Source organism: Camelina sativa, chromosome 16 (assembly GCF_030686135.1).
Source record: "Camelina sativa cultivar CO46 ecotype springtype chromosome 16, ASM3068613v1".
NCBI classification, from domain to species: Eukaryota; Viridiplantae; Streptophyta; class Magnoliopsida; order Brassicales; family Brassicaceae; genus Camelina; species Camelina sativa.
This window is the reverse complement of record NC_141895.1, coordinates 7,404,384-7,427,449: the sequence shown is the minus strand read 5'-3', so window position 1 is coordinate 7,427,449 and position 23,066 is coordinate 7,404,384. Positions and strand designations below refer to the sequence as shown.

Here is a 23,066-nt window from a genome sequence, read left to right as displayed (position 1 = left end):
CTACTCGCAGGTTCTATCATTCCAGATCTGTTCTGGAAAAGTAGCTGTAACTTTCAAATTGTAGACCCAAATCGTGATCTGCTTTTTTCATTGTCTTTGTATGGCTGTTGTTAATATTTTCATTAAATTTCATAATTTTCTGGATTGATTTGTTACTACATTTGTGCTCTGCATCAAAACTGATGAAAAAGGCAGAATTTTAGTTGGATGTGTTGAAAAGATTGGAGTCAAATTCTTTTTTTTTGTTTTGTGAAATATTCTTAAATCACCCAAAGTTTATAATAGAATCTCATAGAATTACATTTCATTTACTTTTATCTTTAATATAAAAAACTTTAAAAGCTAATCAATTCTTCTAAAAACTCTTCAAATCAAGCAAAATTCCAAAATGTTAAAATCCTACAAAATCCTTAAAATGATAAATTCAATACCCCTCTTAATGTAGTTGAATAAGAAATACAAATCATTTATTATTTTTATTTTTGGTCAACACTGGCCAAAACCAGATTCTGGTCAACAAAGCACCGTACCTAAATGTTTATGATGTTATAAACATAACCTATTTTTGTTTATGCATATCCTTGTGTAATGACAATAGTTCATGTAGTTAACAAGATATTTATATTATTTGCATCTGTGACTATGTGTTGATGTATACTTCGTGTAGCTTGCAATCATTTTTCCAAAAAAAAAAAAAAACAATATTAGGCAATTCATAAAGTAACCAGAAAGCCATTGGTAAAGATTACATTACAAATTGTATTTAGCTTCCATTCTTGATTAGATGTTTTTTTTTTGCTCACAACATTCTTGATCAATATCTTCTACCTATTTCTTACTATTGTAAATTTATCTGATTATTTTTGAATGGATTCAAGTAATATTTATTAACTTTAATTGGAAAACCAAATATTGCATTTATAAGATATCGTCCTTCAATGAATTTGGTTAGTTGTTACAATTTCAAAAAGAAAAAAAAGCTCATGGATTTAAATACAAGCATATCACAATTTATTTATTTTAGGCGACAATTACAAACAACATATCTTCAACATCGACTTTCTCTCGAACCATAGTAATTTTATTTGATCAGATCATTGAATCGTTTATTTCTCCTGAAACCCTTTCAGCCTTTAGTTAGTTCTATACACGTCTTTTTTAGGGGGTCTACAACCAGTTTTTCCTCTTTTTCTGACACAAGGTCGGGGTCTTTACGAATAGGAAAAATATACAACAATATAGTGGCATCAAATATATATATATATATATATATATCTATATATATTCTGCAAAAGCTTTTACTAGATCAGCCCTGAGGAAGCCAATGAGAAGAAACATTGTGTACAAAAGTAACACTATGCGGTTCAGCACAAACTTTTTGGGGCAAAAAATCCGCTTGAACATTGCACTACAAGGAACAATAGAAAGAGAAATAGACTAGAATTCCTCCATATCACTCGCAATATCATCTAGGTAGACTGAGAAAGCCGGCCACTCGAGAGAGGAAGACATCATCTTCACCACATCTGAGCAATCCGTAAGAAAAACGACGTCATTGATATCAGCTTCAATTATGCATCGTATAGCCCATACTAAATCTTCCACCTTAGCGTGAAAGGGAGATAAATTTTGTCGGCGATTAATAACCCCCAGAGAAGTCATTCCATCACTCGGGGACACACAATACCAACCTAACCCAAAGAATTTATCACCATCCTTCCACAAACCATCCACAGCCAGCTGCCATGCATGTTCCTCAGCCTTCGTCACCCTCAATACCTCAAGAGCGTTAGAATTCACACCCTAAAGTACCTGATCATTTCGAACTTTCCAAATATACCACAAGATCCTCGGCATCAAACATATCTATATTATCATTTTTGAAATATATTTTGTGTTTCAAGAAGTACATTTGTATTCTAACCTTTTATTTATAAGATTTTCATAATTAGTCATATACCATCTAAATAAATATTTAAACTTGGATAAACTATTTTTAATAAAATACAATCGAGAATGTTGACCACAATATTACAGTTTTTAATAAAAATACCTATATACAATCACAATCAGTAACACAACTTTTTATGCCCAATACACTAAAATATATAACACAACTTTTTTTTGCATCATCTATTTAAAAATCAAAGAAATTTAGTCAATTATATTATAAAGTTATATACTTATATATATATAAATAAAATAAAAAATTATCTCGTGATGTACCACATATTAAATTATATTATAAATTAAAGAGATGATCGTGAATACAAAAAAGTTTTATTTCCAATGGAGGTTTTAAACTATATTGTAACTTTATTTTTATTTTATGAAAATTATTAGTTGGAGTGAAAAATTATTTAGTGTTTAAAAAAACAAAACAAAAACGTCTACGGCTCAAAAAAGAAAAATGTATGTAACTTATTAAAAGGTGGTCCACATCTAGACATGAATACCTTGAAAAAGCACTTCAAGCCAATAGCATCGTTTTCAACAGTTGCAATATTATGCTGACAAGCAATACATAAAGTATGTCCGTTACGTTTAGAACCACTCACCAAAAAACAAAAACAAAAAATAATAAAAGAGCCGTGGGGGATTTTTCTTCTTCCTCTTCTTCACCAATTTATTAGAAACCGAACAAAGAAAAGAAAAAACTTCCCATACACACAAAAAAAAAAAAAAAAAGAATGGAAGAGAGAGAGGAAGTGAAACTATTGGGAGTATGGTACAGTCCATACGCAATAAGACCAAAGATCGCTCTTCATCTCAAATCGGTCGAGTATGATTACGTTGAGGAAGATCTCTTTGGATCCAAGAGTGAGCTTCTTCTCAAATCGAATCCGGTTCACAAGAAAGTTCCGGTTCTCATCCACAACAGTAAACCGGTTTGTGAGTCTCTTAACATCGTTGAGTACATCGATGAGACGTGGAACTCGTCTGGACAGTCCATTCTTCCTTCCCATCCTCATGATCGAGCTCTTGCTCGCTTCTGGTCTGCCTTCGTTGATAACAAGGTCTGGTTTCTTATTCTTTTTTGGATTTTTGCTTCGTTGATAACAAGGACTTCGTTAATTAGTGTTTGTGTGTTACACTCCAATGAATCTATCTGTCGTGCATGCGTGGCTTGATTGGTCTTGGCCCTTGGGGGATGTATCATGTATGTCCTGTGTGAGTGATTATTTCCTAACACTCAATATCATATTGTTTCCTAATATAAACATTCTTGTTCTAAATTTATTTAGACTCATCAGATTTAAGGCTGTTTTAACACTAAGACCACAATATTTTGGTTCTTTGCGTCTTCGTTTGCGTGTCTATGCTATAGTGAAGAGGATATTAACGCATAGCATATATGCATATAAAATAATTGTAGCTTATTATATATATTCCCAAACTCCTGTTTTGAGAATCCAGTGGTTTCCGGCTTTGAAATTGGCGACAATCACCAAATCAGAAGATGCAAAAGCGAAAGCCATGGAAGAAGTGGAAGAAGGGTTGTTGCAACTCGAGGATGCGTTTGTGTCTATAAGCAAAGGGAAATCGTTTTTTGGCGGTGAAACAATCGGGTTTATGGACATTTGCTTGGGAAGCTTTTTGGTTCTCTTGAAAGCTATGGAGGAGCTTAAAGGGGAAAAACTTCTAGACGAATCAAAAACTCCTTCTCTTTGTCAATGGGGAGGTGAGTTCTTATCTGATGAGACGGTAAAGAATGTGGTGCCGGAGATCAAAAAAGTAGCTGAGTTTCTACGTGAGCTTGAGGTTAGAGCTCAGTCCGCAGCTTCAAGATCTTGAGATCATCTTAGACATGTATTGCAATGCAAGTGTCAAGTATGTACATGTGAGTAGAAAATAATAAGTTTAAGTAAGTGTTGTTCAGTGTATGCTAGGATCTTAATAATGATGCAATAAAACACATTTTGAGATTACTAAAACAGAACAACAACACTTTACCTCTCCTGTCTTCACTTCGATGACATGAGGTGTAAACCCAACTCCTGCAGCGCCTCCTACAAAAACAAACCCATCAAATCAAATTGCATGTAATCCAAAGCAAATTGTGATAAAATATTCAAACTGTAGAGTTCTTGTTTAATACCTAAAGCATCAAGCTGCTTCTTGCTAGAACCAGGAGGTCCTCCTCTGTCTCGTTTACCATGTGGATCAACAGAGTTCCATTTCCTCCACTATCTCCAACACCACCTTCACCACAACACCGTAAGAATTAGAAACGGCGGAGAGAAGAGGAGACGTGCGAGCTAAACCCAACACAATGCTACCATCATGAGTGTACTTCCTAGGCCTACCTCGCTTTTTCTTGGCTTGTGGTTGATTCTGATCCTCAATCCCAAATCTCATCGGTTGAGAAACAATTGATATTCTTCAGATGTTAGTTAAGACGAGATAGAGGAATATCCATGGATTCCCCCCCCCCCCTTAACCCTAGGTTCAATCGATATTACTTTAACCTAGCAATCGATATTTCAACCCAACGAACAAACCGGTCTTCACTGCTGGAGTTATCATCTTCACCTGCAACAAACTCACATAGAGTAGATTTAGAAATCGATTATAGAAATCTTCAAAACAATGATAACAAAACTTTAGAGAAAAATAGATTATCTCTAGTATAACTTTGAATAGAACAGTTCTCAATCAACAGAGCTGACAATATTGAATCTAGAACAAAGAGATTGAGAAAACTATTGAATGAGATTGCAATTTCACCTTCACCGTTTTCTGTTTCTCTACGTTTTGTTCTTTTGACCACCTAGGTAAAAAAGAGCTTAGATGTATTATTTGTTATAATTTCATTGGGTATTTATTTTAACTGATATGTCACTTTATGCTTCAATACAAAGGCTGATGTGTCTTGATCTGGTGAGAAACATTGTAGTTTTATCGTATTGATTTTCCAGATTTAAGTGATATCCCGTAACACTTTGAAAGTTCAAAACATAAGACGGTTAAAAACATTTTAGCAGGTTTTAGTGTTTAGGACTGACCAGACCTCGACCTTGGCACCCACCCTTAAGACGGTAAACCAATGAGCCGGCCATGATAATGTTTTCAATTTTCATATGACACAGATCACTCGTTCTAAGGCCAAAATCACTCGTTCTAAGCGACCTTAATTTTTCTTGATTACGGTGCTAATATCTCTGTATTAATATTTTTAATTACTCTACTTACTCTACTCCTAATAAGCCAAAACAAAACTGAATTTTATATGTCCAATTAAACAATCAATTTATCCCGGTCAGAGATCTAGATCCCACAAATATATTTTGTTACCAAAAAACAAGCTAACAATTATTAGAAGAAAATAAGGTATTACCAAAAAGAGAGAGTGAAATTGACCCCCCCCCCCCCCCCCCCCCCCCAAAATCAGACAATAAAAAAAAAAAAATGAAAATGAGTAATTAAAAAAATAATAATATACCTATTCTGTAAAAGACAAGGTCCCAAAGACCCAGCTCACGTCCAGCTTTGTAGTACATTCACACACCATCTTCAACATTTCTCCCTATCAATGGAGTTTTTTCAAAAGGCCAAAGCGGTTCGTTTACGGAGCCACCACGACAAGTACCTAATCGCAAACGAAGACGAAGAATCCGTAACTCAAGAACGTAACGGCTCAGCAGGAGCAGCCAAATGGACCGTTGAGATAGTCCCTGGCTCCACCAACCTTATCCGTCTCAAAAGCGCTTACGGCAAATACTTAACCGCCTCAAACAAACCGTTTCTTCTCGGAGCCACCGGAAAAAAAGTCCTACAGACTAATCCTAGCCGTCTTGACTCGTCTTTAGCTTGGGAACCGATCAGAGACTCTGCTCTTGTCAAGCTCAAGACTCGTTATGGTCACTTCCTTCGTGGTAACGGTGGTTTACCTCCTTGGAGAAACTCTGTTACTCATGATATTCCTCATAGATCGGCTACTCAAGAATGGATTCTTTGGCACGTTGATGTCGTTGAGATCCTCACTGATACTTCCGATCACCATCAGCCTCCCTCTCCGCTTCATCATTCCGATTCACTCGACTTCGCTCCTGGATCTCCTTCCAGATCTAACCGTTTCTTTAGACAAGAGGTGACTTTTTTTTTTTAATCCATATTGACCAAAAAAAAATGGTATTATGCTTTAGGCCTGGATTCGTTGACTTGATGTTTTTTTTTGTGTGTGTGTGGCAGTCAACGGATTCAGTGATGATTGGATCGCCGCCGAAGTCCGAAGGGAGAGTGATATACTTTCATGTAGCGGATGATGATGGTGAAGTTGAAGATGATTCAGTTGAGGTAATGTCGTTTACTTTTAAAGGCAATGGTGTTGAAGAGCTGACTACGAGATTGAAAGAAGAGAGCAATGTTGAAGATGTTGTCGTGTGTACTCGTAGTCCGTTGAACGGGAAGCTTTTCCCTTTGCGTCTTCAGCTTCCACCTAACAATGCAGACATGACTGTCGTCTTAGTGCCAAAATCATCAAAAAGTGAGTTTCTTTTGTGCTTAATTCCTCCAAGTCAAACCGCTGCTTTTGTCACTGACATTGTTCTCTATTTCCTTTGATGTAACAGTAGCAGAAGACTTCATTAAGTAGAGATCACTTTCTCTTTCATCGTTTGAAGCTGATCTGTGATGTGAAAAAAATATGGCTGCAAATTGTTTGTTGTTAGTTCAGCTAAGATTGGATTGACTTACCAAACTTATGATTTATACAAAATTGGTTGCATTGATCAATGGTATACACTGCATGAACGGTTTTTTCCCTTTTATATATATCCCTACAACTAGTTCTTGCTACCAATAGTCTGAACAAGAGCAGGATCCATCTTTGAAGTGATGAAAGCGTACACGATCTCTCACAATGATCTCAGTGTTGAAGACTTTTGAGATCAGTTTAGTAACCTCGTGGCAATCGCTGCATACACGTAGATTCTTGAATATACGGATTGGAGTTTGAGGTGGTAAGCTTATCAGTCCAAAAGCAATGGCAAGTCTCTCACTATGAAGCTTGAGGGAGTACTCTTTGCTACCATCATTTGTTGCATCGACTAATGGTGCTTGAGAGCAATCCGGTAAATAACCAATCGATCTCAGTCTGTCGTCAATCACTTCTAACTGTTGGTATATCTGTTTCGTCTGAGGGTGTGATGTGTCTCCTGCAAAAAACTCATGGGAGATGCCATTTATCTCAATAGAACTGCATCCGGGCTCTTTTCTAATTCCATGTTCAGTCATTAGTTTTCTGACCATTCCAACATCGTTCCACCGGCTAGCTGAAGCATAAACACTTGATAACAACACATATGCACCACTGTAGCTACTGTTAAAACTTTGGTTACCTTCCCTTGATTCAATGATATGTCTAGCAATTTCTTCACTTAGCTCGACACTAGCACCTTTTTTGCAACAAGCGTCAAGGAGACTTCTCCAGATCACTACATCTGGTTTCATTGGCATGCTCATCACCATGTGGATAGCTTCACTGATGTAGCCTGCACGGGCAACAAGGTCGATGATACAACCGTAATGCTCTAACGCTGGTTCAATACCATAATCTCTAACCATCATGTCAAAATACTGTCTTCCTTTGTTTACCATCCCCCTGTGATTGCAAGCGATGAGCAAGGCAACAAAAGTGATTGAGTTCGGTTTAATACTCTCTCCTTTTCTAACCATACGGTCGAAGCAGTCCATAGCTTCTCCAGCTCTTCCGTGTGTAGCAAACCCAAGAATCATTGCGTTCCATGAAGCTAAATCACGTTTTAGCATCCCTTGAAACACTTGCTCAGCCATTCTCAAAGACCCGCATTTACAATACATTTCGATCAACGAGTTCTTAATCAAAACATTCATAGCAACATCGACATCACATTTTCGTAACAGAAACGCATGCGCCCAAGTACCTAATGACAAAGATCCAAGACCAGCACACGCACTCAAAACACTCTGCATTGTATAACCATCTGGTTCCAACGACTCCTGCATCTTTCTAAACAGTTGTAACGCAGAATCATACTCCCCGACCCGAACAAGAGCATCAATCATCGAATTCCAAGAAACAAGACTTCTCTCAGGCATTTCATCAAACACTTTGCGTGCTAAATCCAAACATCCACAAGAACCATACAAATGAATCAAACCATTGTTAACATACACATCTCCACCAAACCCATGTTTCACAACCTGACAATGAACCTGCTTCCCTTCCGACAACCCGAATATATAAGCGCAAGCTTTCAATACAAACGGAAACGTATGTTTATCCGGTGAGGATTCACCTTTCTCTAACATTTTCAGGTAAAGCATAAAGGCTTCTTCTTTCCTTGAAACATCGTGAGCACATGCTCTGATGAGAGTGTTCCACATGAAAGAGCTACGGTTTTGGATTGAATCGAAAACCCGAAACGCGTAGTTAACGTCGGAGAAGGAGGAAGAAAGCTGGAGGATTCTGCCGTAGAGGAACAGAGTTGCGGGTTCGTCTGGGTAAGTGGTACGGAGAGTGAAGGCGTGGAGTTGCTTGAGCTGAGATATGTCTGAACATGTTTCAGATAAGGAGAGAATACGTCGGTGATGGTTACGGGAGACAGAGGCTGAGGGAGAACTTGCCGGTGGTACAGGAGGAGATAATGGGTGGAGCAGAAGACTGTTAGACATTGGATGATGAGTTTCGTTGTTTGAGGTGAAAAGATAACTAAATAAGTACAACAATATTAGTTTGAAACTCGACCAAAATTTTTAATCCTTAATCATATCATCTATTTAATTTTTATGTTTTTTTTTTTTTAAATAATACAAGGTTATATTTATATATTTCCAACAGTTTCAAAAGTTATATATTTTCTTGAGAAATTTTTAGAAACACCATTCTCTTCAAAAAAATTACTCATTTTTTTCTCTTCATTTTCAATTTTACCATATTTTATTATTTTATTGACCATTTAAATCTTATTTGAAAAATTAAATAAGTCAAGAAAATGACAAAAAAAATAAAAAATTGCTGCAAATTTTCCGCCAAAATAATTTTAGCACGGAAAATTTTTCCGCCAAAATAATTTTAGCACGGAAAATTTTTCCGCCAAAACTTTTTTTGTTCAACATAATCCACTTATTTTCACACCTTAAAAAATATTTTTACCTGTAAACATGTTCTCTTGTAACATTTTAAAAAACTTTTAAATAATTTTTATAAAATTTTAAGAAATTTTTATAAAACTTTAAGAAATTTTATTAAGGTATTTATAAGGTCTTACAAAGTATTTGTAAAAAACGTATAATGTTTGACAATGTATTTAAAAAGTTTTACAAATTTTTTATAAGGTTCTACTAAATATTTATTAGGCTTTACAAGGTATTTATATGATATTTTTATACATTTTACAATGAAATTTAAAAAGTTTAAATATCTTGTAAAACTTTATAAATACCTTACAAACCATTTGTAAGGTATTTATAATGTTTTACAAGATATATAAGATTTTACAAAATATTTAACAGGTATTATGCTAAAAATTGATTGTTTGTTATTTGGACAATATTATTTGTAAACGTATGTCATTTGATCAATATTCACTATTTCATTTTTAATTAAATTTTCGGTTTTTGCAAAAAAAACCCTTCTAATTCACTATTTTTTGGCAATTTTATCTTCGAACTCCCAGAAAAGCAGGATAATACCGTAAAATCTAAAATAATACGCAATATAACTCTCGTCATGATCATCAAAATTTTAAAATGTAGATAAATAATATATCAAAACAATGAGGGGTAAAAATCTACATATGCAATTTAAAAAAATGATTGTTTGAACAATATTATTTGTAAACGTATGTCATTTGATCAATATTATTAAATTTGATTGTTAAAAATTGATTGTTTGGACAATATTATTTGTAAATGTATGTCATTTGATCAATATTATTAAATTTGATTGTTAAAAATTGATTGTTTGGACAATATTATTTGTTAACGTATGTCATTTGATTAATATTATTTCATTTTTAATTAAATTTTTGGATTTTGCAAAAAAACCCTTCTAATTGACTAGTTTTTGGCAATTTTATCTTCGAACTTCCAGAAAAGCAGGATAATACCGTGAAATTTAAAATAATACGCAATATAACTCTCGTCATCATCATCAAAATTTTAAAATGTAGATAAATAATATATCAAATCAATGAGGGGTAAAAATCTACATCTGCAATTTAAAAAATTTAATATATGTGACCGCAGAAACGTTTAGAAGATACATATAAAAGTTATATTGTGTATTATTTTGAACTTTATATAATTAGTTTACATTTTTAGAAAATAGAGGGTAAAAGTTCCAAAAACTAACGACTTGAAATGTTATTTTGCGCACAACCCTAATTTTTTCATAATACAGCGTTATATATATATTTTTGTTTATTTTTAATTTTGTTTAGATTTAATTCAAACAACTAGTTATAAGTATAGGCACAAAAATAATATTATTATAATTATATAATAAAAGAAAAAATATAGATTAGGATTAGAGATGCCTTAAAGAATATTTATCATCATATAAACAAAATTTTATAGGACAGTACTTAATTTATCAATTAGAGATGATCAAGTAACAATACCGATTTATTTATTTATTTTAAACGATACCTATTTTCATGACTCTTATTCCGAAAGTGGCCTCGGACGGTTTATCGATTAGAATCGGTATTTTCATCACTCCTGACAAAGAAAATACAGAGTGGGGGTTTCACAGGACGCTAAACTTGGGATCATTTACGTAATGACAAAGTAACAATATCGACTTTCATGAATCTAATTCCCAAGGTCCCCGGATTCTCAACTCTGCTTATACTTTTAGAACTTGTAAAGGCCAATACTCTATGTTCGTAATCCCTTAGGGGAGGTATGAGTACCATATACTTACCCAATCATGAGAATATTTTAAGATGATTCGTAGTGACATAGATAAATAATTGTTTCTTTAATTGTTTCATTTCAGTATATATATTTCACTAATATGGTAGAAATCATGAGTATAATCAATAATTTCTTTTGGTATTTACAAATACAACAAACTATTATTTTTCCTCATCATTCTTGCAGTACAAATGCCTTTACAAAATTTTATTTTTGTTTTTTCTGATAAAACTTTAAAAGAGTAACTAATATAATTTAGGTTTAATAACTAATCAAATAAAAATCCTGGCATTTCTGTTGAATATGATGAATACGTAACTAAGTATTAATATATTTATTAGTTAAAAATCTAAATACTCTTACAAATACAAAGACTTAACATCATATTATTTGGGACTAAAACAACATAGAAACCCGTTTTTTGGTTTAAAAAACTTATTGATCTTCCTCTGCATTTTATCTTGATCAATTCCTTCTCCCTTCACAGTTAGTAGGTCGGTCTCTATATTATATGTTACAGAACTAACACCTAAAAAATACAACATATAAATCGTTAAGTATTTTAAAATCTAATTCAAATGTGATATTTGTAATGTATGTATGTATATATATGCAATAGCCAGCCAATTGAAATAACAATTTGTTAACTTTTCCTTAAATCATTATATTGTGTTAGTAAATGTAACACCCATGAACCTAATTTTGGGATTTCGGTAGGGGTGTCGATTAACATTGGTGGTTGTGTCGATGAACACCTTATGTAATCGGGTGTTCGGTTTGATTTCAGGATTCTCGGTTCGAGTTAATTCGGTTTGGGGATCGTATTTAAGGTGTGAGATCGACGTTTTTAAATTTAGAAAACCTATTGACGCCTCCTTTGTGTGGAAAAAGAGAGAAAGCGATTCCAAAAGTTCTTGAGAGGTCCTGAAGGTTTTCCCTGAAGCTTTTTGTTAATGTTCTTGTGAGTTTGGCTTTGTGGTTGAGATCTAAGTCTGAGAACGTAGGGAGTTATGGTGGTGTGTATTTGGTTGTGTATTGGTTGAATCTCTCTATTTTTGCAAAGGTGAGTGCATGTCAATGTCTTAACTAAGATAAGATCTCTGTTTCTGTGCCTTTGTGGGGGTTTGTGATTGTTTTCCTTTGAGTTCTATGTGATTTTTGTGGCTATTGAGCCTTGGATTCGCTTCTGGGAATGCTTGGAAAGCATATGATTTGTCCTCACTTGCAAAATAGGGTTTTCGGGAAATGTCGAGCATGTGTCGGTCGACAAAACCTTCGCCAAGTGTTAGTGTTGTTCGATTTGGCCACATGTTTAAAATAATTGATTTGGCCACCTATGTCACCAAAGTGCACTTATCACTTCGGTCAAGGGTCTTGAGAGAACTCCAGAGTTAAGCGTGCTTGTGCTGGAGTAGTCTCGGATGGGTGACCTCCCGGGAAGTGACTGTCGGAACTGTGCGAGTAAGAACAAAACACAAGAAAATATAATGTGGTGATTTGTAGGGACGGTAACAAGTCTTTAAAACCTTCTGGACGTAGCAAACCGACAGTCGGATATAGATGGGCTCACGGGTCTAGTGAGAGGACGTGAGGCCCATTAAGGAAGGTGGGCCCATAGACAGGGATTAGACATGGGACCCACTAAGAGGTGGCGGTTGGAGGGTTACAAGTGGTACCAGAGCTGAAACCAGATGAGTGTGGAGTCGAGTGGGCTCACACCATCGGGGGTGACGGTCTTGGTTCGCAACAAGAACGTTGCGATCTGTTAGTGTGGGTGAATTGTGACACCCTAGTTTCAGAGACTTGCGAAGAGGGTTAAAAGGATTGATTTGGCCACCTATGTCACCAGAGTGCACTTATCTTTTCAGTCAAAAGTTCTGAGAGAAATCCATAGTTAAGCGTGCTTGAGCTGGAGTAGTCTCAGGATGGATGACCTCCTAGGAAGTGACTGTAAGAACTGTACGAGTGAGGAAAAAACACAGGAAAATATCATGTGGTGATTTGTAGGGACGATAACAAGTCTTTAAAGCCTCCTGGATGTAGGAAACCGACCATCGGATATAAATGGGCTCACAGGCCTAGTGAGAGGACGTGAGGCCCATTAAGGAAGATGGGCCCATAGATTGGGATTTGACATATGATCGACTAAGAGTTAACAGTCGGGGCGTTACAAGTGGTATCATAGCCGAACCTAGATGAGTGGGGAGTCGAGTGGGCTCACACCATTGGGGGTGACAGTCTTGGTGCGCAACGAGAACGTTGTGATTTGTTAATGGGGGTTATATGAGGACAAAACAGAGGAAAAGATCATGTGGTGATTTGTAGGGACGGTAACAAGTCTTTAAAGCCTCCCGGACGTAGCAAACCGACCGTTAGATATAAATGGGCTCATGGGCATCGTGAGAGGAAGTGAGACCCATTAAGGAAGGTTGGCCCATGGACTGGGATTGGACATAGGGTCTACTAAGAGGTGACGGTCGGGGCGTTACAAGTGGTATCAGAGCCGAACCCAGAAGAGTGTTGAGTCGAGTGGGCTCACACCATCGGGAGTGACGGTCTTGGTGCGCAACAAGGACGTTGCTATCTATTAGTGGGGGTGAATTGAGACACTCCGGTTTCTGAGACTTGCAGAGAGGTTAAAAGAATTGATTTCGCCACCTATGTCACCAAAGTGCACTTATCTTTTCGGTCAATGGTCCTGAGAGAACTCCATATTTAACCATGGTTGAAATGGAGTATTCTCAGAATGAGTGACCTCCCGGGAAGTGACTGTCGGAACTGTGTAAGTGAGGACAAAACACAGGAAAAGATCATGGGGTGATTTGTAGGGTCGATAACAAGTCTTTAAAGCCTTCTGGACGTAGCAAACTGACCGTCGGATATGGATAGACTCACGAGCTTAGTGAGAGGACGTGAGGCCCATTAAGGAAGGTGGGCCCATTGAATGAAGGTGGACATTGGGCCCACTAAGAGGTGGTGGTCGGGGCATTACAAGTATTGTCATAAACACTTTGTGAGGCAATCCTCCCATGTACTGGGCTATACACATAAGCAACTCACATTCCAATGTCAAACAATCATCAAACAAACAAAAAAACCAATGAATTATGACACCCCGGTTTTAGATTCTTTCGGAGAGGTTAAAAGAATTTATTTGGCCACCTATGTCACCAAAGTGCACTTATCTTTTCGGTGAAGGGTCCTGAGAGAACTCTAGAATTAAGCATGCTTGAGCTGGAGTAGTATCAGGATGGGTGACCTCCCAGAAAGTGACTGTCGGAACTGTGCGAGTGAGGACAAAACACAGGAAAAGATCATGTGGTGATTTGTAGGGACGGTAACAATAAAAAAAAATACCATCTACTCTCTGAAAAGGGTGGTTTCAGCCGATACCAGCCAAGTGTCAACCAACACAGAGTATTGGTGTCGACCGACACTACCCCTCAGTGTTGATCGACACTGAGACTGCTCCTTAGTGTCGACCGACACGCACCTGGTGTCAATCGACACTGACTCCGCAGACGCGATATGCTCGAACCCGTGAATCGACTCTCATTTCTCTCCACGTCCAATACGTCCAAAACTCGACCAAAATCCATATGAAACCGTAGGAACCCTATATCAACCATAACAAGCAAGAAAAACACCACAAACAACATATAACAAGCAAATCAAAGGAGATCTCAGGATTAGATCAGCCATGGTCATGCAATCACTCTTTTGCAGGTAGTTTCTGACCCAAACTGACGAATCCAACACCTTAGAAGGCTTCTCCTTCGGTCTTAGCACAAGATCTCCACTCAACAGAAACAGATTTCACCAAACAAGCCTAAAATCTCCAAAATCCCCCAAGAACACACTCTTTTCTCTATATATTCTCTATGGAACGGCTAAAAGTGGCTGTCCATGAAACCCTCAAGTCGACTTCTCACATATATACCCCGGTTTGGGATTCCACTTAAATCAAACCGCTCCAATTCGACGATTTAAAACAATCTGGTTGAACCAAAAATTGTTGGTGTCGATCGACACTACGTTTGGTGTCTATTGACACCCATCCCCAAAACCCATAATTTGGTTCACGGATGTTACAATTCTCCCCCACCCACATAGATTTGTCCTCGAATCTCAAACAACCATCGACTAAGGACTCCTATGCAACCATCTCCATAACCCGCACTTCCTCTGACCGATCTACAAAGGTCACCTCTTGGCGATAGACTCACGTTTCAGATACTATTTTCTCTCTACTTTTGGACTTTCCTTTACTCATAGGTATCATTTTGAGTTTTATTGGCTCCTCATCAGGCCTAAGCCACATGCCATAATATATAAGGAAGTCCAATATTCGTCTCTCGGGTTGCCACCCTACAGCGCGCCCCCGAAGTAGATATACCAACCATACTCTAAAGCCACAAAATCTCAGAATATGGCAGTACTAGGAGAACTAAATTTATCCTAGAGTCGTTCTGGACCAACCGTCCTTAGAGAAAACATGTCTGAGTCCTATCTCCTAACTTGGTTCCCTTTCTGTGGTTCACGTAAAACATCAAAATGTCCTGCCAACCACATATTCCCTCGCTGGAATACCTCATGACCACACAAAGATCATTAACATTCCACAAAAGCCACCAGTAAGGCCAACAAATGTCCTAAACATGACCACCATAAAGGTCGAAATTTCTAAACAGACCGCCACAAAGGCCAAAACATTGTCCTAACAAGGACCGCCACCAAGGCAACGCATCCCAAAGGATCATCACAAAGACCACACGTCTCGAAGTACCGTCACAAAGACCACTTGCCTCGAAGGACCGTCCCAAAGACCACTCGTCTCGAAAGACCGTCATGAAGACCACACATCTAGAAGGGTCTCTTAAACAGGCTACACGTCCCGAAGGACCATCACGAAGACCATACATCACGAAAGACCGCCTAAACAGGCAACATTGGCTACAAAGGCCGCACAAATAGCTAAACAGCCCACCACAAAGGTCATATAATTGGCTTAACAGCCCGCCACAAAGGTCACACAATTGGCTAAACAACCTACCACAAAGGCCACACATGTCTCGCAAAACAGCCACACATGGGCTACACCATGACTCGAAAGTCCGCCATAAAGGCCACCCAAGCTCCACAAAGGCTCTTAACCGCTAAGAATGAACAAATTCTGTCTCCCATAAAACTTTCCATTTTTAGCACTTTACACTTATGGAAACTTTCATTTTCTAGAAACTTTCCACTTTTAGAAACTTTCACTTCAGAAAATTTTCCTCTTTTAACACCAGCCTCGCGGAAACTAGTACTCTGAGCAATATCTCATCTTGTTAAGCGACCTAGTAACAAGAAAGATGGACTCCTTCTGTGCAAAAGGAGCTTCTGGAGCCTTAGGGACTCTTCAAGACTATCCATGACAATAAAAAAAATGATCTCTCTGAATCCTTATTTGCTTGACTTAATGAGGTGTGAAGTAAGAAATGGTCAGTGTGCTTCTTTCTGGTTTGATAATTGGACATGCCATGGTCCTTTAATTACTTTCCTTGGAGAGAATGGACCAAGAGATCTTCGTATAAGAAAGGAAGCAAAAGTAGCGGAGGCGTTGAGGAATGGTGAATGGTGGATGCCAGGAGCTCGCACGGAGGTGCACTAGCGACTCATGATCAAACTTACAACAATAACTCCACCGCACGCTCTTAAAGATTAGGATGTGTATCTATGGCGAGGACGGTCATGTTCTTTCTCAGATTCTTTCTCTTCTAAGGAAACTTGGGAGCACATGCAAACAATCTCTCCTTTGGTACCTTGGAAAAAAATGGTTTGTTTTAAAGAAGGAGTACGAAGATTCGCTTTTATCCTATGGCTAGTGATGAAAGGAAGACTGCCTACGAGAGACAGGTTGCGAGCGTGGGGACTAAACATTCCTGCTGCTTGTGTGCTCTGCTCAAACGGTTTAGAAACACACGACTACCTCTTCTTTGAATGCCCTTTCTCCGCAGGGATTTGGAAATCTTTTGCTTCAAAAATTTGGAGGAACCCACCAACATCAATCAACTCCATCGACTCTTGGAACTTGCAGACTCGGAACCCAAGATTTAGAGGTGAAGGAACGCTCGTCAAATTTTTCTGCAAACAACATGTTACATCATCTGGAAAGAACGAAACAAGAGGATTTTCACCAGCAGCAACTCTTTCGTCTCGTCAGTGCAAGCAGCTTTGGATCGTGCTATCAGGGGTAGGCTCATCACGGTTCCAGGAACTCTTCTTGCTTCCTACTTTGGTTGTATTTCTTTCCCTTTCTAGTTCCTTCATGTTCTAGTTGTCTTTCTTTCAAAATAAGTTGTACCAACAATGTAAAGAGAAAATCAGAAAATGGTAATAAATTTAACATGTTACCAAAAAAAAAAACGAAAGATGGGCTGGAATACTCCATTCTCGCTCTAGCCACGGACTACAACTAGGACCAGACTAGACAAGCTCAAGTCGCGACCTGCTTCTCTCCTCTCTAGAACCCTCACCGTTCTCGCCTCCAAAGTCATGTTAGGCTGAAGATCCTCTGAAATCTTAGCTAACAACTGATCATCCTTGCGGAGATATTTTCGCAACATCGACACATGGAAGAACTTGTGGAACATGCACATAACATAAGGCAATTTCAACCTATATGCCATCAGTCCCACCCGCTCAATCACTCTGAACGGTCCCATGTACCTCAGACACAACTTAGTCTCTGTCAATGACCTGTTCGGACCCCGCAACATGGCCATCATGAGGTACACTCTGTCTCCCACCTATAAATCAAGATGTCTCCTCCTCTTATCGGCATAACTCCTCTGCCGGTCTTCAGCTTCCTTAATGTTTAGCTTCACAACCTGAATCTTCTCTGAGGTCTCATGAACAAAACTCGCACCATATATGCTCCTCTCCCCCACATGAGTCCTGCATAACGGTGTATGACATGGCCTCCCATACAATTCCTAATAAGGACCCATCCCGATAATCGTTTGGTACTTGTTGTTGTAAGCAAACTCTACCAAGATCAGGTGATCTGCCCAATGGCCACCCCAATCCAGCATACACAACATCCTCAGCAAACCCTCCAACGTCTGAATAGTCTTCTCCGACTGCCCATCTATCTAAGGATGGTAGGCTGTACTCATATGCACCTTAGTGTCCATCTATGCCTGAAATGCCTTCTAGAACACAGTGAACATGGAATCTCTATTAGACACTATACTCGCTGGCACCCGTGCAACCTGACTATCTCCTTCACATACTTCTTAGCCAAGACCGCTGCTCCATCAGTCTTCTTGATGGCCAGAAAATATGCGGACTTAGTCAATCGGTCGACAATGACCCAAATTGCATCATAGGTCCGAGATGCTGGCAAACCTACCACGTTTGGGATTCCACTTAAACCAAACCGCTCCAATTCGACGATTTAAAACAATCTGGTTAAACAAGAAATTGCTGGTGTTGATTGACACTACGCTTGGTGTCAATTGACACATATCCCCAAAACCCAAAATTTGGTTCGCGGATGTTAAATTGCTGGTTCTATGATTTGTTTTATGATATATTTAAGATTTTGGAATTATGGTTATTCATTTGATTCATTATTGGTTATTGGATTATTGAAATTGATTTATGTTATCTTCTATTATTGATTGGGGTTAGGTTGCTAGTGAATATACCTCGACAACTATATACACAATCTATGGCTTTGTCCCTTGCTTTTTCATCAGTAGATCCAAATTTGAATTGGTATTCTTCCTGCCAAAAAAAAATATTAACTAAAGTTCTAGTAAATTTATTGTATAAGCAATATTGGTTTTTTATTTTTTAAAAACGTATATGTAAGAAATTTGTTTGTTTGTTTTTAATGAGATTCGTGAAAAACTAACTAACCATTTGTTGAAAGCTTAAAAAGTTCAGAATTTGTGTAGAGATGATAAAAAAATGTGATTACAAGTTTGCGACTTAGTGACCTGCTTATATCATCTATTTATCTTTGTTTATTAAAATGAACAATTTTGATACATTTTTCATACAATAATATTAATAATTAACTTCTACATATGTAAAACAATTGTTAAAATTATTACATGTGTTAAAAAAAACAAAATAAAAATAAAAATAGATATCTCAGTTTCCAAGATAAATGATAAGAAAAACATTGTTACTAAAATAAATGTAAGTAAATCTTAAATTATTTAATGGTATATCCTTACATAGAAAGAAAGCAAAATTTCTATAAATGACTATAATAGTTCTATCAAATGACTTATCTTGTAATCTCTAAGATTTTAATGTGACCCAATAAATTTAAAATCATAAAAATAATAAATTGATATAATGAAAAAGAAAAAAATGTAAAGAAGTATACTATTTATTATATAAAGCTTGGGTTCTGAAAGTGAATCATTAAAATGATCGCAACATGTGTCAATACTATCAAGCTTATATATATATATATATATATATATATATATTCAAAACATATTTATGTTACTAATTGACATGTGTATATCTATATTAATATTTATTTCCTTAACCAAAGATAAAAACTAATAAAAATCTGGAAAAAACTAATTACATATGCAAATTTAAGTATGTAAATTTAATTAAATTTATTTCCTTATATTTATTTGGGATGGATATTAACTAATAAATAATGGATATTGATTTTTTTAGATTTGTCGAAGGAAAAGTGAAATAATTTAAAAATGAGAGGGAGAGGATGGAGAAGAAAAAGAAACAAAAAAAAGTAAAAGTATAACGAAGAAGATGACCAAGAAGGTGTTGAGTTTGACAACTATGTGTCTGATTGGTAACCACTTACAGCTTTGGTACAGTGTGTGCCACTTTGACAGTTACCAATCACAAAAGCGTTACTAAACTTTTATTAAAATATGGGAATTTTGCACCCACACCCACTTTCTCCAAAAGTATTAACACTCACACCCACTTTCTACTACTCATATATTTTTCTCAAGTTTAATTACATATTACCCCTCATTCCATTTGACCCCTTCTATTTTTTTCTCTCACTCTCTCTATCTCTCGCTCTCACAATTATTCAACCAAACAATACATATTCTTCTTCGTTGTTTTGCTTTTGCTCATCCATTGAAAGAGAAAAACTTATTTATGTTTCTCTCTCTTTCTCTCTCACATTCTTTTTCTAAAATTTTCAAAAACCATTCCAACAATGGTGGAAATCTAGAGAAGGTGAAATATTTAGATCTTTTTCCTTATCACTTTAGATTATATGAAATTCGATCTGGATTTTCTTGGTTTTATTGTGATTTTACTGATTAATTGTGGTCTTGTGAACTTTTTAATATTGAATTTGTTTTAGTTTGATCTGGGAAAAAGTTTGAGTTTTGTTGTGTGAGTGTTATTCATTTCTTATATAGTATCACATATTCATTTGGATAAGTTTGACAAATAATGTATCCACAAATATTTTATCCACAAATAGTTATCCATGTGCACAAATATCGTATCCACAAATTGCACTATAACCCCATATGTTTCCATATTGACACGTTGTCATAGTTACCTGAATTGATGTCTATTACTTCTATTCTATATGAATAAACACAAGTAACTATCTATCAACAATACTGCAATTAACTATCCACTTATCATTGAACAATGACAAATGGATACTTTATAATCTAAAAATTCATCAAAAATATTACAATATGTATCTTAAAATATAGAAAATATATAATCATAACATATTGTATATAAATAAATAGATAATTTGTTTTATGATAACCATTTAAAGTGTTAATAACAAAAAGAGAAAAAAATAGAGAAAATAAGGAGAGGAAGAGGAGAGGGGCAAAATTGTCCAAAAAACAAAGACACCTAAGCATCAAATTCAAGAAAGTATAGTAAGTTTGCAAAGTAGGTTTTTTTGAAACAACTTCAACCCAAAGTGCAATAAACCCTTAAAATATTACTGTCTACCTTTTTGTATAATTTTCATATATAGCTCTCTCCTACAGTTATCACTATTCTGTTACAGTTCCAAGTTATAATTTTTTTGTACATCTTTATATATGTTATCAATTGGACCTTGAGACAACCCGACCCGTTTTTATTTATTTATTTTACTATCCTAATTTCTAGTGATCCCATACTCACTAGCAACCTACCCTCAATCAAAAACAACAACAGCGAATAACAAATAATTCAACTCCAATAATAAATAACAATTAAAGAAATAACATAATATCAATTCCAACAACAATTCAGAACATAACCAATCCTAAAACCAGCAACCCTAACATCCATTCTAAACCACTAAGTTCCACTCTAACACCGTAACAAAGACACAAAGCAAACAATCGAGCCTTTAAAACATCCTCTAGAGCAGCCTCTAGAAAATGCTTAAAACTTTAATTAGCTTTTCATTTTAATTTAAAAGACCCTTATATATTATACTATAAGTATGAAATACCTCCTTCTACTAGGTATAGAAATGTGTGAAGCAAATTAGTGTTCTGAGAAGAAAGATATCTCATCATTAATATATGATTGAACGATTGATTCCGCTGGATATCTTTTGTTCTTTGACTTCCCTTTCAAACGTTTAAAAATCTTTCGAAAGGATACATCCACCTATATTGAACATGACATCAAAGAACGAAGGTGGGAATAGTTTCTCCAAATTGCACAAAATCATCACAAAATTCGCTTTTAGAACTTGGACGTGACTTAGCTCCAATGATCGACTACTTAAGTCACGGAAAAATTATCTGATCCCTACAATATATAAATGAAATCATTAATTAATTTGACATATATGTGAAATTAATTAATTAGACATATATATATATATATGAAACATTTACCTGATAATGCAAGATGCACATCACGCGGTAACAACTTTGCAAACACAAATGGAAGCAATCGTTCCATAAAGACATGACAATCATGGTTTTTCATTCCTGAAAACTTCCCAGCCTTGATGTCTGCACAACTAGCTAAATCAGCTACATACCCATCTGGATATTTAACATCTTCTTTGACCCATTGAAGTAGATTTTTTTTTTCCTTTCACACTCAATCTCCAAATAGGAAAAGGAGCTCTCCCATGATCATCAACATGTAATTGACTTCAATCACAAAATCTTGCAACATCCAAGCGGGACCTCACATTGTCTTTTGATTTGTCATAATAGTGTACATGAGATTATCGAGAATATTCTTCTCAATATGCATCACATCAAGATTGTGTCGTAAGTTAAGATCGGTCCAATACGGGAGCTTCCATAAGATGGTTTTTTTTTGTGCAAGTTATGCCAATTTCAATAACCATCCACTTTACTTTCATGTCCATTTTCTTTGCAGTCAGATATCTTTGGTGGCTCGGCATTCCTTATACGCTCATGTAAGACCTGTTCACCAGTCAAATATTGCGGTGGATAGTCATTCACTGCGTTTTTACCTTTCAGAAAGTGTTTTTTATCCTTTCGCATTGGATGATTAACCGGAAGAAATATCATGTGGCAGTCAAACCAACATGTCTTCCTACCAGTTGGCAATTGAAATGCATTTGCATCGTCCATACAAATTAGGCAAGCTAATCTTTCGTGTGTTGTCCATCCTGACAACATGCCATATGTTGGGAAATCGCTGATAGTCCACAAAAGGACAACTTTAAGGTTGAAATTTTGATCTAAGGACACATCATATGCCTCCACTCCATTATATCATAACTCTGTTAATTCATCGATCAATGGTTGGAGAAAAACATTAAGACTTGCTGGTGGATGATTCGGTCCTAAATTCAAAATCGTTGGAAACAAATTCTTTGTGTTCATGCACATACCAGGAGGCAAGTTGTATGGATTCAATATCACTGGTCGTAACGAATGTTGTTTCGACATCCCAAAAGGATTGAAACCATCTGTACATAATCTCAGATAAACATTACGCGTTTCTGCTGCATATAAAGGATGCAATTGCTGGAAATGCTTCCACTCAGCCGCATTTGAAGGATGACACATTAATCCCTCCTCAGAGTTATGCTCAGCATGCCATCTCACAGAAGTTGCAGTCTTCTCAGATTGGTACATTTTCTTCAGCCTATCTGCAATCGGTAAATTCAACATCTTACTAAACTGTATTCTTGTTCTTCCTTAACT

The 23,066-nt window shown here is 36.4% G+C and overlaps 3 protein-coding genes and 1 long non-coding RNA gene across 4 annotated transcripts; 2 read left to right on the top strand and 2 right to left on the bottom strand.

The window, feature by feature from the left end:
* The first annotated feature begins 2,531 nt into the window (after positions 1-2,531).
* On the top strand, positions 2,532-3,929 carry LOC104750150 (glutathione S-transferase U16). Its single transcript, XM_010471906.3, has 2 exons — positions 2,532-3,017; positions 3,418-3,929. The coding sequence occupies exons 1-2, from the start codon at positions 2,691-2,693 to the stop codon at positions 3,793-3,795; spliced, it is 705 nt and encodes a 234-aa protein (XP_010470208.2). The 5' UTR covers positions 2,532-2,690; the 3' UTR covers positions 3,796-3,929.
* A 627-nt stretch (positions 3,930-4,556) lies between these two features.
* On the top strand, positions 4,557-6,735 carry LOC104750148 (uncharacterized). Its single transcript, XM_010471904.3, has 3 exons — positions 4,557-6,091; positions 6,193-6,487; positions 6,573-6,735. Exons 1-3 carry the CDS (start codon positions 5,534-5,536, stop codon positions 6,593-6,595), a joined length of 876 nt encoding a protein of 291 aa, XP_010470206.1. The 5' UTR covers positions 4,557-5,533; the 3' UTR covers positions 6,596-6,735.
* On the bottom strand, positions 6,661-8,655 carry LOC104750149 (pentatricopeptide repeat-containing protein At1g59720, chloroplastic/mitochondrial). Its single transcript, XM_010471905.3, has one exon. The coding sequence runs from the start codon at positions 8,653-8,655 to the stop codon at positions 6,796-6,798; it is 1,860 nt and encodes a 619-aa protein (XP_010470207.3). The 3' UTR covers positions 6,661-6,795.
* A 2,551-nt stretch (positions 8,656-11,206) lies between these two features.
* On the bottom strand, positions 11,207-18,919 carry LOC147925246 (uncharacterized). Its single transcript, XR_015583938.1, has 3 exons — positions 18,811-18,919; positions 18,597-18,675; positions 11,207-11,431 (listed from the first exon to the last, which is right to left on the bottom strand). It is a non-coding gene; the product is annotated as an uncharacterized LOC147925246 (long non-coding RNA).
* Positions 18,920-23,066: the final 4,147 nt, after the last annotated feature.